At 47.3% G+C, this 15,101-nt stretch overlaps 2 protein-coding genes across 2 annotated transcripts in view; both read left to right on the forward strand.

Moving 5' to 3' along the window:
• LOC306924415 (uncharacterized protein) overlaps nt 1-13,645 on the forward strand; it is a gene marked incomplete at its 3' end in the record, with an annotated part of 33,559 nt that extends 19,914 nt beyond the window's left edge. Inside the window, exons 2-3 of the mRNA XM_079502909.1 lie at nt 10,980-11,149; nt 13,454-13,645. Coding sequence (XP_079359035.1) covers nt 10,982-11,149; nt 13,454-13,645 — 360 coding nt within the window. The remainder of the gene's footprint in view (nt 1-10,979; nt 11,150-13,453) is intronic.
• A 51-nt stretch (nt 13,646-13,696) lies between these two features.
• LOC306925719 (transcriptional repressor p66-beta-like) overlaps nt 13,697-15,101 on the forward strand; it is a 31,318-nt gene continuing 29,913 nt past the window's right edge. Inside the window, exon 1 of the mRNA XM_079504744.1 lies at nt 13,697-13,845. Within this exon, the coding sequence (XP_079360870.1) occupies nt 13,784-13,845 (62 nt within the window). The 5' untranslated portion in view covers nt 13,697-13,783. The remainder of the gene's footprint in view (nt 13,846-15,101) is intronic.

Consider the following 15,101-nt stretch of genomic DNA (forward strand, 5'->3'; position numbering starts at 1 on the left):
GTCGCTAGTCTCGATAGATTTATTCTTGTCTCCCGTTGTTGTCGCTCGATTCTAGAGTGGTGTGGCTATTGTTAGCTGCTACACAACATCATGAACTTCCGGCCGGTCCGTCCGGAAAAGGCGTCCGTGTTTATAAATCAACTGGGCGCATGAGTGTTAACTTTTTCGCTGCCATCTACGTTCATAAACGTAGCTAGGCTAACGGTACCTACTGGTGCTATCTACGCGTATGTTCGTAGACAACCGTATACTCCATATATGAAAGCGCCGACCGTTTGTTTACCTTTTAGCATTGCTCCGGCTAGTATGGAGCGCCTCCGTCCCCACCAGCTATGGGATTTTTAAATCCAGCTCGGTTGAGCCCATAGAGTATATAAAGGATAGAGACCGAACTGGAGCGTTAGCCCTGCCCCCCCGCTATTAATTTCAGTGGAAGTTGCTCAGTGGCGTTTTGAAGACTTTGGAAGTATAATTATAACTCAATGGCTCGAGCGAGCGGAAGTTTAGCCTAGCCTAGCCTAGTGCTTACGCACGTGACGTCATGAACGTGCGTCCACTTCCAATTAAGTGCTGCAATTCCACATTTCGCCAGTAGGTAGTAGCATCTTCAACGTTGGATAGCCTTACTGGGGGGCTTGGTTGAGCCTCAAAGCGCCGTATCTCTAAATGGTTCGAGAGCTGTCCATTGTGAGCCGCCGCGCATCCCGTCGACGATCGACGATAAATCATTTGTGAGTTTGTACCGCATCGCTGAGCACATGTAACTGGTTGCAATGCTAGCTAAGGGGTCTGAGCTAATGCGAGTGGTGATGTACTCATACAGTTGGAGGCCATCGATATTGTCCTTTTCTTTTTGCTGAGGTTTGCGTGATCTGCGCAAAAGGACAGTTAACCCATTTTGGGCGGGAACCCCTTTTGGTGTTTTAAACATTATGTTATAATTTAGCTATTGAAAAATAGCAGATCTACAAGCTCATAGCGCGCCACCGAGTGGCGCGCTACGAGCTTTGTAGGTCTGCTATTTTTAAAAAATCGTGAAAATATTTATTTCAGAAAACTGGAGGATTTAGAAGGATTTTTTTAAATTTTGAGGTCAGGCCTAAATGGGTCAAATGATAAGGGACAATATCGGTGGCACCAAACTGTAACAAAGGCCCCCGGAATAACCCGGAAGGGAAACAAGCACCGTAGAGTGAGAGCGGACAAGTGGCATTCCTTAGGTGTGCGTATGCTACCGCGTATGCTACCGCGTATGCTACCGCTAGCCGGCGTTAAGGAGTTAAAAACACTTAGCGCCATTGCAGTAGATGTACAGTTGGGTGCCACCGATATTGTCCCTTATCATTTGACCCATTTAGGCCTGACCTCAAAATTTAAAAAAAATCCTTCTAAATCCTCCAGTTTTCTGAAATAAATATTTTCACGATTTTTCAAAAATAGCAGACCTACAAGCTCGTAGCGCGCCACTCGGTGGCGCGCTATGAGCTTGTAGATCTGCTATTTTTCAATAGCTAAATTATAATGTTTAAAACACCAAAAGGGGTTCCCACCCAAAATGGGTTAACTGTCCTTTTGCGCAGAACCTCAGCAAAAAGAAAAGGACAATATCGATGGCCTCCAACTGTACGTCAATTAAAGCCTGTTATTTAATATTTAATTATAGCGCTTTCGATCAATCAAGCCATAATGCTACCAGGCATAGTCATCCATTCTACAGTATCTGTTTCTTTCAATTGCCTGTATTCCTTGTCCCAGATGGCATTTTTGGTCAAAACAAGGTTTATTTGATGGCACAGAGCCGATGCTGTGGAGCCCTCCAGTGCACCGGCATAGATCCGTTTGGTAAACAAGACCTGTCCAGGACCCGTTTAACTTCCTAGTTTGAGTTCAGTACCGGAAGTCTTGGAAATGTGGCTTTTCAAAATAAGAGCTCAACTGGGAAAAATGCTTTGTCAATAAATGCTAGCGGTCTAAGTGTTCAGAGTTAACCCGTCGTTTCCCTGTGAGTTTAGGTAAGGTTTGGGTTTTTGGGGTGTAGGGTGTCGGGACTAATGTCTCTCGGGGCTGTTAGTAGTCTATACGCCGGACCCAAACACAAGCCCCCCCGTTAATTTTAGGGGGGGTTGGGGGTCCCTCCTTCTCCTAGACATGAAGAAAACGGGTCCTCCTCCCTAAAACCCAAAGTGTTTACCTGTGGTCTATTTATAGCGCTGCAAAAAGCTCTTTGATTTACAAAGAGAACTCGTGACGACGGTGGTGGAAAGTGTTTTCACGTGTCTGTCCACAATGTGGAAAGAAAGGGAACAGAGAGACCCAATGTTTACAGTTTGTTAGTCTGGGAAGACGTGTGCGTGTGTGTGTGTGTGTGTGTGTGTGTGTGTGCGTGTGTGTGTGTGTGTGCGCGTGTGTTAAGCCATTCTGGACGGGAACCCCTTTTTTAGTGTTTTAAGCGTCATGTTATGCTCTTGGCTGTTGAAAAATAGCAGATCTACAAGCTCGTAGGTCTGCTATTTTTGAAAAAATCGTGAAAATGCTGGCGCAAATCTTTTGAATATATATTCTTTCGGGGGGTTTTTTCACTCAAATATTTGCTTCTGGGGGGGAGGTCCACTGGAACAACACATTATTGTCGGCGACCAAATTACAGATAATTTATGGGGGTCCTTGTCGACGTGAAATAGTTTGAGAACGACTGACATATATAGAAACATAACGGTTCTTCAGAAAACTGTCCATGATTTAGATTAGAATACATTTTTGTGGAATGGTTCCTGCCGGTCTAAATGGTTTAACCCATTTTGAGCGGGAACCCCTTTTGGTGTTAGCATCATGTTATGCTTTAGCTATTGAAAAATAGCAGATCTACAAGCTCGTAGCGCGCCACCGAGTGGCGCGCTACGAGCTTGTAGATCTGCTATTTTTGAGCTTGTAGGTCTGCTATTTTTGAAAAATCGAAGAACCACTGACATAGAAACATAGCTTTTTTCAGAAAACTGTCAGGATGTAGACAAGACATTTTTTAGAATCTGATCTCGGGTGAAAATGGGTTAATAAATGATAAACAGATCGAGTTATGTATGAAGCGGCGGTGCTGCGGTGGTGACGGTGAGCCGCTGAAAAGCACATACATAACAGACCTATATGGGTTCAGTCCCGTTTGTTCATATAAGCCACAAGTGTTAATGGTTTCACGGAATCACTGCTAGTGTTTAAGCATTCAGAAGAAAAAGAAGAGGGAAAAAAAATAACTGTAACGAGGGCATGTGTGTGTGTTTCGGCGTGTGTGTGCGTGCGCTGCGCGGCGCGGCGCACGGGCTACATGCGCACATACATATACAATACTCCCAGGCATTTGATGACTTAAACATGTGCATCGGAGGTGAGAAGGTTCATCTGTCCTGCATTTTATCCTGCGCACATACTTAACTGGCGTGCGTGTGCGCGTGTGTGTGTGTGTGTGTGTGTGTGTGTGCGTGTGTGTGTGTGTGTGTGTGTGTGTGTTGTGTGTGTGTGTGTGTTGTGTGTGTGTGTGTGTGTGTGTGTGTGTGTGTGTGTGTGTGTGTGTGTGTGTGTGTGTGTGTGTGTGTGTGTGTGTGTGTGTGTGACTCATCGGTTGGCAGGGTAGGTTGGTTGCACCGCAGGAAGTCTAGTGCCGTTTTGTCCGTCCCACACTACTCCACTCTGACCAATCACGGGGCACGGAGGAACATGTTAAGAGGCCGACTGTGATTGGCTGAGGAGGCAGCAAGATCAAGCGGAGGGAATGGGGAGGGGTCAGGCTGGTTATAGTTAGCACACAATGACTTAGACACACACGCGCGCACAGGCGCGTGCGCGCGCACACACACACACACACACATGCAGGCGCACGCACGCGCACACACACACACACACACACACACACACACACATGCAGGCACGCACACACACACAGTCACACACGACACGAAGACGACGCACATCACACACACACATGCATACATTACACCCATTATAAAAGCTTCAACATTCTTTATTGTCTCACACACACACACACACACACACACACACACACACACACACACACACACACACACACACACACACACACACACACACATGGGTTTTCAACATTGAAGCAATACACTGAAAAAACAGCAACAGAAATACAAGTTCACAATGTACATTACTGTAGATACCTCTGGTACAGTAGGTGCTGTGTACTGTACATGCCCCCACCCCCCCTCGGCCTCTCGCTCTGTCTCTCTCTCTGTCTCTCTCTCTCTCTCTGTCTGTCTCTGTCTGTCTCTGTCTCTCTCTCTGTCTGTCTCTGTCTCTGTCTCTCTCTCTCTCCTCCATCCCTGACCACACCTCATGTGGTTGTTTATAGCTATATATCTCGTGTTGTGTTTATAGCAGACTCCTCACTCAAATGTGAACTTGCAGTTTGGGCAACTCCAAAGCAAGCTCCACATGCCCCAGCATTGTATTTACCTGCCATAGTGTCAACCCCTTACCCCCTGTGTCGGATCAGTGGTTAGACTGGCATATTCGCCGATACCGATATGAACCGATAAGACCAAATAAGAGCCGATCCGATACTTTTCCGATACCGATACAGTATCGGGACATCTCTAGTTTTGAGTATATTCAGTCGTAGTTTTCATTTGTTCATAATCATAGTTAGTTTTAATAAAAAGTTCCTCAGTGAAAAAAGGTAGTGGACCGCCATTTTTTCTGACGTGGTTTTAGTCGACGGAAGGCTGCTTCCAGGCCCATTACATCAGTGCTTTTCAACCATTTTCATCTCAAGGTCCATAATTTATTAAATATTCCGCATTCGAGCCACGGATCACCATCTGATGAGATTTTGACCCAAGACTATAGAATATTCATGTTGCCGTTGGATCGGAGAGATAACAGGCACACGTTGATCAAAACAACAGTTCTTCCACATTCTCTTAATTGTGTATAGACTTCTTGTAAATTACACGTAATGCAATTGTTTTTAACAACAATTTGACTCTTGAGAGCTTGACATGAAACCAAAAAATCACACCTGTGTGAACTGAGTGGTGTAAGGTATTATATAGCCTGATCAGCTCTGACGTAATGAAATCAGCTCTGACATAATGAAATCACACCCAGGTGAACAGGGTGAACATAGCAACCATGCTCATTTTTTCTGCACAACAAAGCCAGTTGTAGGAGTGGTTTACACCACTCAAAAATGGACCCTTGTTATGGGTCCATTTGGACCCTTGTTATGGGTCCATTTGGTTTCATTTTACGCTCTCAAGAGAGATCTATAATACGGGTCCATTTGGTTAGAAACTCTCCGTCATTTAGCTGCATGGGGACCACCTGGAACCCCCTCGAGGAGGACCACTGGCAGAAGAAGAACTGTGCGTTACATAATGGTGTGTATTGTGGTGAACGGTATAGACTGGCTGCTCTGCTCATGCACCTTATGTCCCGTAAGAAGCCACGTTTGGACAAAAATAGCAGATCTACAAGCTCACAACGCGTCGCAGCGCGACGCGTTGTGAGCTTGTAGATCAGCTATTTTCGGGGCGCAACCCAGCACTCTTCGGGGCATCTGGTTAGGATGCCTCTCGGGCGTCTCCCTATAGGGAGGTCCTCGATGCACGCCGTCCCACTGGGAGGAGACCCCCCCGGGGCAGACCACCAAGGCGCAGATGGAGGGATTACATCGACTCACTGGCCTTGGAACGTCTCGGGACCCCCCCAGAAGGAAGTCACTGTTGTTGCTCTGGAGAGGGAAGTCTGGAGCTCTCTGGTGGAGCTGTTGCCCCCCGCGACCCGACTACGGATAAGCGGTTGAAGATGGATGGATGGATGAAAGCAGCACTCTTTAGCTAGTGGAGATGCGGTGTGTGTAACGACATGGAACAAATTTGTTCAACGCCAAAATGCTGCGTTCCAAGTTCAGGAGACTTCGGGTAAAAAAAAGCAATTCTCCTGAATGCCGCCTTCCTTCCGGCGCGTGGCATGGAAAGGAAAGGAGTGGCATTTTGCATTTCTTGCGCCATAGTAAATCGTGGTCTGGAGAGGGCAGTTGTTTTACAGACGGGTAAAAGGGCAGGGGCTGAAGCCCCCCTTTGATGTCTATGTGTGCACGTCCCTGCTCATGTCTAAACTTCATCATCATGTACAGTACACATGTACAGTACAGTACAGTACAGTACAGTACACATTGTACGTGTAAATATGAAGATGCCTTTTAGTTGTTGTTTTTTGTATTCTTTCTTTTGCACACCCCGTATTGCCGTCCTCGAGATTTTAACGATTCCGATTCTCATTCAATGCCAGACTAGAAAAGTTGCAATTTTGAAAAAATTGCAAAGTGTGGTTGCTGCAGTCGCTTACATACGCCCCTTCCACTAATATTGTTTTCCTTTTTTGTATGAATGTGTGTGTGAATGGGTGAATGTGATGCACAATCTATGTAAAGCACCTTGGATAAAGGCACTATATAAATGCACCTTTACACATTTATATTTTTTATATACTTTACACAAACCTGCGACCTGACCAGTGTTGTTTTCTGACAGTGAATTTTAGTTTTCGTCATAGTCTTTTTTCTTCTTTTTTTTTATGTTTTTTTGTGGCTTTCGCCTTTTATTTTTATATTTTTTATAGAGGGACAGACAGTAGGCTGACAGGAAATGGGGAGAGAGATGGGGGGGGGGGAGTGACATGTAGTAAAGGCCGTCGGGATCGGGAGTCGAACCCGCGGCACACTGCCAGGCTACCGGCCAAGGTGCCTGGACCGCTGAGCCACGGCCCAGGCCTCGTCATATAGCCTTTTGAATCATTTTCATTTAGTTTTAGTCACATTTTAGTCACCGGAAATGTTCTAGTGTTAGTCCAGTTTTTGTCGACTAAATGTAACGCGATTTTAGTCGACTAAATGTCACGCGATTTTAGTCGACAGTCTAAATCTACAGTTGATTTAGTCGACTAAAATGTGTTTTGATGGGCCTTGATGTCGTTGTAATGGCAGATTTTACACTTTGGTCGCATGCTGAAAATAGCAGATCTACAAGTGTGGTTGCCGCAGTCGCTTACATACGCCCCTCCCACTAATATTGTTTTCCCCTTTTTAGCCCTGTCTTGGTCAATGTGTCCTTCAGATTTTTTAAGGGGAAAACCACCCATTTTCAACATTTTACTGTCATTAATATACATTAGAGCTGTTGTGTGGAAATAATAAAAAAGTCCCCCCATTCTGTGTTTCCTAGAACTGTAATTATGAAAAAAATCATTAACATGGTGAAACACATCTTGATGACATCATCAAGATGTGTTTCACCATGTTAATGATTTTTTGCAGACCTCTAGTTCTAGGAAACACAGAATGGGGGAACTTTTTTATTATTTCCACACAGCAGCTCTAAGGTACATTAATGACATAGTAAAATGTTGAAAATGAGTGGAATGCCCCTTTAAGTGATTTGGAAATTCTGTAACGCTTGAATAATTGGTCTTTTGACCCTTTGCTACAACCTCTGTCCAATTTTCCTTGACTCTCTTGAAAAGTAATTTGAACATTTCTATAACGCATGAATAGTTTGGTCTTCTGCCCCTGCCCCTGATTGTAAAACATAGATTGGTTACGTAACCAACAACAGCCAATTAGCTACTACAAACGTTATGCAAAGCTCGGCCAATCACAGCGGAAGTTAGGTAGGTTACTCCAGAAGAATAATACAGTGTGACAATAACTGTAGTGTGGTTGCCCTCACACTAATTAATCATACAATATTTTCTTATTTTGAAAGCCAAAACCCCCCCGGGTCGTAAAGTGTCCTGCATTTTTATTTAAATTCGCCTGAAACATACATTTTTGTAACCACGATCATCGGCGCTTATAGTTATGGGCCGTTTGAATAAAGCTTTGTTTTGACCAAAAACGCAATCCGGGAAAACATTGAGGTGGATGGAGCGGACTTTTTCACTTCCGGTTCATTTCCTAGCAACCTGCAAGAGCTATTCATATGGAGGTTCTTGGGGGCAGTAGTGCTGTCGCCTCACAGCTAGAAGGTCCTGGGTTCGATTCCCGCTGGGGACGCTGTGGGGGCGTGTTCCCTCCTCCGCGTCATCGGTGCCCATACCCTTGGCGAAAGGGCCTTTCTGTGTGGAGTTTGCATGTTCTCCCCGTGTCCCCTAGGGTATAGGTACCCTCACAAAAAAACATGCAGTAAGACTGGTCTCTAAACTACCCCCCCTGGCCAGCCGGGGCGCCTGATGGAGGGGAAAGGAACTGGTCGGAATAACGTGTTCCTTCCACGCACTACGTCCGGGGAAACTCTCCCCTGTCAGGTGAAAAGAAGACTCCTCATGCGTAGAAGGAAGCAGTCAGTCCGTTTACCCCCCCGGTTGGCAGAGGAAGTGTAGCGCCCAGGATTAGATAATAAAAAATAAATAAATATGGTGGCTCTTCAAATGGAGCTTAGAAGACCACTCTTGAGAAGAACACTCTCGGAGTTATCATGGCCCCCCAGGAACCCCCAGGCACGCGCCCAGGGGGGCGTGCCGACCCGCGTCCGAAACGGTTGAGAAATGACAGAGTTACCGTGTGCCGGTCCCTCTACTGTACTGTACTGTCACTGTACTGTACTGGCACACCCGAAATCATCATATATACAGTTAATATGTGCGTGTGTGTGTGTGTGTGTGTTAGGTTGCGCACAGGTGGTGAAAAACAACCATGCTGTTTTCGTGCTCATACCCAGCCAGGCACCCACCCACCCAGCCAGCCAGCCAGGCCACCCACACACATAACTCCGTAAGGGAGTGGTTGCACCACTCAAAAAAGTGTGTTCCAGAAACCTTCCTTTCCTGGTTCCTAAGACCTGGTCCTCTCCCCCAAAAAAACGATGGAGCTTGCCCAAACAACTAATGTCACCCAACTGTTTTACAGTGGGGCGGCAGTGGCTCAGGGGTAGAGTGGCCGGTAGAGCAGCCCCGGAATGGAACCGCGAGGTTCCCATGCAGTTCGATCCATGTGGGCTCCCCAAGTGCCGAGTGGAATAGTAAAGAGAGTGGCGAAAGAGAGCACTTCCGCATTCCATTGTTACAATGGGAGTCAACGCTAGAGCTAGCACTACATAGAATGCACCGTTTACCATTTACACCAGGGGGCGGTGGTGGCTCAGGGGTAGAGTGGCTGGATGGTAACCGCAAGGTTGCCAGTTCGAACCCTGCGGGCTCCCCCAGAGTTAGTGTCGAAGTAGCCTGGAACTCACCTATGCTTTTTATGGCATAGGCAGCGCCCGGCAGGATCAGAAATCAGCAGAGAGTGAGAGATGTTTGCGCTACTCTATGCCGAATTGAAGTGGACTCGGACCCAGACTTTTTTTTTCTCCCTGGAAATAAAAACGTCTGGGTTTCCGAGGCTAGTGTCGAAGTGTCCTTGAGCAAGACACTGAACCCCTAATTGCTCCTGATGTGCTGGTTGGTGCCTTGCGTGGTTTCCGCCGCCATCGGTGTATGGATGTGTGTGTGAATGGGTGAATTGATGCACAATCTATGTAAAGCGCCTTGGATAAAGGAGCTATATAAATGCACCTTTAACATTTTACACAAACCTGCGACCTGACCAGTGTTGTTTTTGACTGTAAATTTTGGATTTTAGTTTTCGTCATATAGTCTTTTGAATCATTTTCATTTAGTTTTAGTCGCATTTTAGTCACCCGAAATGTTCTAGTGTTAGTCCAGTTTTAGTCGAGTAAATGTCATACGATTTTAGTTGACAGTCTAAATCTCCAGTTGATTTAGTCTAAAATGTGTTTTGACGGGCCTTGATGTTGTTGTAATGGCAGATTTTACACTTTGGTTGCATGCTGAAAATAGCAGATCTACAAGCTGAGTGGCCAAACAGCATTGACCACGCCTCCAGGTCTTAAGTTAAGTCATAAGACCTGGTACTTAAGACACGCATAATACTAGTCTTGTAGTTTTAGTCATCGTAGCTTAGTTTTCATTTAGTTTCCATTTAGTTTTCGTCAGTGAAAAAAGGTAGTCGACAAAAAAAATCACACCCGTGTGAAGTGAGTGGTGCAACTCCGTATGGGGGTGGGGGGGTGGGGCGGAAGTTCCAGACCCACAGGAACGCACCCAGGGTGCCGGCCCGATTCCGAGGGCCGCCCCGCGTCCGAAACGGTTGAGAAATGACAGTTACCGTGTGGGGGTCCCTCTACTGTACCCTCTACTCAGTAGAGAGTACTGTACTGTCACTGTACTGTACTGGCACACCCGAAATCACCATATATACAGTTAATATATGCGTGTGTGTTTGTGTGTGTGTTACGTTGCGCACAGGTGATGAAAAACAACCATGCTGTTTTTGTGCTCAGACGCACCCACCCACCCACACACACACATAGCTCCGTAAGGGAGTGGTTGCACCACTCATAAAATCATCTTAGTTTTAGTCGACGTTACCTGCGACCTGACATAATAAATAAAGGCGACTCATGTGAACTCATCATCATTTTTCGACCGCGGTCGAGATCATGGATTTCACAATGCCACGCCAGACTTTCCGGTCCTTCATTGCCATCCCCCAGTTCCTGCTTACTGATGCATGTGTCCCTAGCGATGACATCAGGGAACGACAGTTTTCTACCTCTGGTCTGCTTTGAGGCAGGACTCCAGAGAAGAAGGGAAGATATAACCTCATTGTCAGCTCTGTAGCAGTGGCCGGCAAACTGTGTTCTTCTGGATCGGACTAGTGAAGAAACACGGGGAAGGTTGCCGTATATTAGATCAGTCGATGGGTGGCTCTTCCAAGACAGGTTTTGCGCTCTCATTAGAAGGCGGGTGTAAGTGCCATCCAACCGTTTCTCTAGTTTCTTTGAAAGTGTCCATGTCTCGGAGCCATAGAGTAGAATCGGCTCAACGGTCGTCCTAAATAATATGTGAACTCACTCTCTCTCTCTCTCTCTCTCTCTCTCTCTCTCTCTCCTGTGCAGGTATGGAGCGGTTGAACGAGGAGGCGTTGAGACTGAGTTTGCTGAAGCGCAGCCTGGACACCTCCTCCTCCACCTCCTCCTCCACCTCCTCCTCTCTGGTGGGGGGCGGGGCCGCGGCGGCCGCGGCGGCGGCCGCAGAGAGGGAGGAGCTTCTGTGTAAGCGTGTGAAGGTCAGTGTTGTGGTCAGTGCATGGGGTCAGGGGGTCATGTACCCTTTTTTGTATACACTCGACTTCACTTCAGTGTGTCTGTTTTTTTGAGTGGTGCAACCACTCCTCTAGACAGCTATGTGTGTGTGTGGGTGTGTCTGTGTCCGTCCCTGTGTGTCTGTGTCCGTCCCTGTGTGTCTGTGTCCGTCCCTGTGTGTTTGTGTGTCTGTGTGTCTGTGTCCGTCCCTGTGTCCCTGTGTGTTTGTGTGTGGGTGTCCCTGTGTCCGTCCCTGTGTGTCTGTGTCCGTCCCTGTGTCCCTGTGTGTCCCTGTGTGTTTGTGTGTGGGTGTGTCTGTGTCTGTGTCCGTCCCTGTGTGTCTGTGTCCGTCCCTGTGTCCCTGTGTGTTTGTGTGTCTGTGTGTCTGTGTCTCCGTATCCGAGCACGGAAGTATAATATTGTCACCACCAAGTGTCACTGTTGTGCAGTGTCCCTGTTGTGCAGCCTAACACACACAGACAGAGGCCACGGAGGATAGCTTGTACAGTACAGTACAGTACAGTACAGTACAGTACAGTACAGTACAGTACAGTACAGTACAGTACAGTACAGTACAGTACAGTACAGTACAGTACAGTACAGTACAGCACCACTCACTTCAGACGGGTCTGATTTTTCAATACTTTACAGCAGCGGTTCCCAAAGTGGGGTCCGGGAACCCCCAGGAGGGGTCCTTGAGAGAGTTCCAGGGGGTCCCCAGCTAAATGATAATTAGGAACCAAATGGACCCTTAATATGGGTCTGTAACTCAGAGAGTTAACACTCAAGAGTTAAATTAACTTATTTTTTTGCAATATACATAAACCATCAGGATTTAGAAGACATTTCTTTTAAATTTCGACGTCAGGCCTAAATGGGTTAAGTGCTTGTTCTTCCCCCCTGGTACAGGTGGAGGGCCTGATGTTAAAGTACTTGTTCTTCCCCCCCTGGTACAGGTGGAGGGCCTGATGTTAAAGTGCTTGTTCTTCCCTCCCCTGGTACAGGTGGAGGGGCCTCATGTTAAAGTACTTGTTCTTCCCCCCCTGGTACAGGTGGAGGGCCTGATGTTAAAGTACTTGTTCTTCTCCCCTGGTACAGGTGTAGGGGCCTCATGTTAAAGTACTTGTTCTTCTCCCTGGTACAGGTGGAGGGCCTGATGTTAAAGTACTTGTTCTTCTCCCTGGTACAGGTGGAGGGCCTGATGTTAAAGTACTTGTTCTTCTCCCTGGTACAGGTGGAGGGCCTGATGTTAAAGTACTTGTTCTTCTCCCTGGTACAGGTGGAGGGCCTGATGTTAAAGTACTTGTTCTTCTCCCTGGTACAGGTGGAGGGCCTCATGTTAAAGTGCTTGTTCTTCTCCCCTGGTACAGGTGGAGGGCCTGATGTTAAAGTACTTGTTCTTCTCCCCCTGGTACAGGTGGAGGGGCCTGATGTTAAAGTACTTGTTCTTCTCCCTGGTACAGGTGGAGGGCCTCATGTTAAAGTGCTTGTTCTTCTCCCCTGGTACAGGTGGAGGGCCTGATGTTAAAGTACTTGTTCTTCTCCCTGGTACAGGTGGAGGGCCTCATGTTAAAGTGCTTGTTCTTCTCCCCTGGTACAGGTGGAGGGCCTGATGTTAAAGTACTTGTTCTTCTCCCTGGTACAGGTGGAGGGCCTCATGTTAAAGTGCTTGTTCTTCTCCCCTGGTACAGGTGGAGGGCCTGATGTTAAAGTACTTGTTCTTCTCCCTGGTACAGGTGGAGGGCCTGATGTTAAAGTACTTGTTCTTCTCCCCTGGTACAGGTGGAGGGCCTGATGTTAAAGTACTTGTTCTTCCCTCCCCTGGTACAGGTGGAGGGCCTGATGTTAAAGTACTTGTTCTTTCCTCCCCTGGTACAGGTGGAGGGCCTGATGTTAAAGTACTTGTTCTTCTCCCCCTGGTACAGGTGGAGGGCCTGATGTTAAAGTACTTGTTCTTCTCCCTGGTACAGGTGGAGGGCCTGATGTTAAAGTACTTGTTCTTCTCCCTGGTACAGGTGGAGGGCCTCATGTTAAAGTGCTTGTTCTTCTCCCTGGTACAGGTGGAGGGCATGATGTTAAAGTACTTGTTCTTCTCCCTGGTACAGGTGGAGGGCCTGATGTTAAAGTACTTGTTCTTCTCCCTGGTACAGGTGGAGGGCCTGATGTTAAAGTACTTGTTCTTCTCCCTGGTACAGGTGGAGGGCCTCATGTTAAAGTGCTTGTTCTTCTCCCCTGGTACAGGTGGAGGGGCCTGATGTTAAAGTGCTTGTTCTTCTCCCCTGGTACAGGTGGAGGGCCACCAGGCCATGGAGAGGCTCAAGATGCTGGCCTTCCTGAAGAGGAAAGACCTGGCGGGGCTGGAGGCCATGATGGGGCTGACGGAGTTCAAAGGTCACCACGCGGCCGCACACCACGGCGCGCTGCTGGCGGCATCGGCGGCCACGGCCGCCCGGATGGCGGCGGCGGCGGCGGGAGGCGGAGGCGGAGGCGGGGGCGGGGGCGGGGGCGGCGGCGGCGGCGCTTACGACGAGAGGACCAATGGGAGCCTGCGCCTGTCGTCGCCGTCCTCGTTGCCGGGGGGCGTGTCGTCGTCGTCGTTGTCGTCTCACGCTCAGCCAATGGGACGCAGCCGGAAGGAGAACATGGGGGAGGAGCCCGTGGACATGAGCGCCAAGAAGAGGTGAGGCGATGGGAGATAATAATAATAATGGATTGCATTTTTATAGCGCTATTCTATGCACTACGTGCTTTAAGTTGTGGCAAATCTGCAAAAAAAATGCTTACCACTAGCTTTCTTCACAGATGTGTTCATAAAGGTGTCTACAATCACATATAAATTTGTTCCAACCCAACTCACTTGGGAAACTTTGTGACAGCTGCTGAAAGTTGGCATACCATTAACAACCAATATAAGCCAAATAATTCCACATTTCATTATAATGTAAGTAGCATGTGACATGTCAAACTAGGGGTTTTCATGATGCTGAATCCATTCCAAGCATTAGTTTTCCACGAAAATACTCCTTGGGCTAAATTCGGCCATAGCCACTTGCCCAAATGTGCCCAAATGTGCTGACCTCATCACATTTGTGATGACGGCTATGGGCATTTTTAGGCAAAGGAGTGTTCTTTGTGCAAAACTAATCCTTGCAATGGATTCAGCATCATGAAAACCTCCTAGTTTGACATGTCACATGCTACTTAAAGTATAATGAAATTTGGAATGTTTAGCCTTATATTGGTTGATAATGGTACCCCAACTTTCAACAGCTGTCACAAAGTGTCCCAAGGGAGTTGGGTTGGAACACATTTATATGTGATAGTAGACACCTTTATGAACACATCTGTGAAGAAAGCTAATGGTAGCCTAAGCATTCTTTTTGCAGATTTGCCACAACTTAAGCTAACTTTTTTTTTAAATTTTAAATGTTTTTTTTGTGGCTTTCGCCTTTATTTTATATTTTTTATGGAGGGACAGACAGTAGACTGACAGGAAATGAGGAGAGAGCCACGGCCCAGGCCAACTTAAGCTAACTTTACCTAACTAAATGGTGGCGACCGCATGGAGACAACGCGGGGTTCAGTGTCTTGCCTTAAGGACACCTCGACATGTAGACCTGCTCTACCTCCTGAGCCACAGCCGCCCTACACTTAAGGGTTATTATGGTTCTTGGTTTGAACGGCCCTTTGGAGCTAGCTTGAACGGGAGTTAAGGGCCATTCGCACTAAGCACCTACTATAACTATAAACGTAATGGTGTTCAAAATCCTTGTAGCTCAAGTGGACGGCGGAGTCCACACGCCACAACTGAAACGACAACACTGTGGCGCGTCAGCAATAGCTGTCGTTGCAGTAGCAGCGCTCGGAGTGAACGGCCCTTTGTGCCTCGTACACGGTAGGGCATTAAGCAACTAGTCGACTAGTTTACTAGTCGAC

The sequence above is a fragment of the Electrona antarctica genome (genome assembly GCF_951216825.1).
Source record: "Electrona antarctica genome assembly, chromosome: 6".
Taxonomy (NCBI): domain Eukaryota; kingdom Metazoa; phylum Chordata; class Actinopteri; order Myctophiformes; family Myctophidae; genus Electrona; species Electrona antarctica.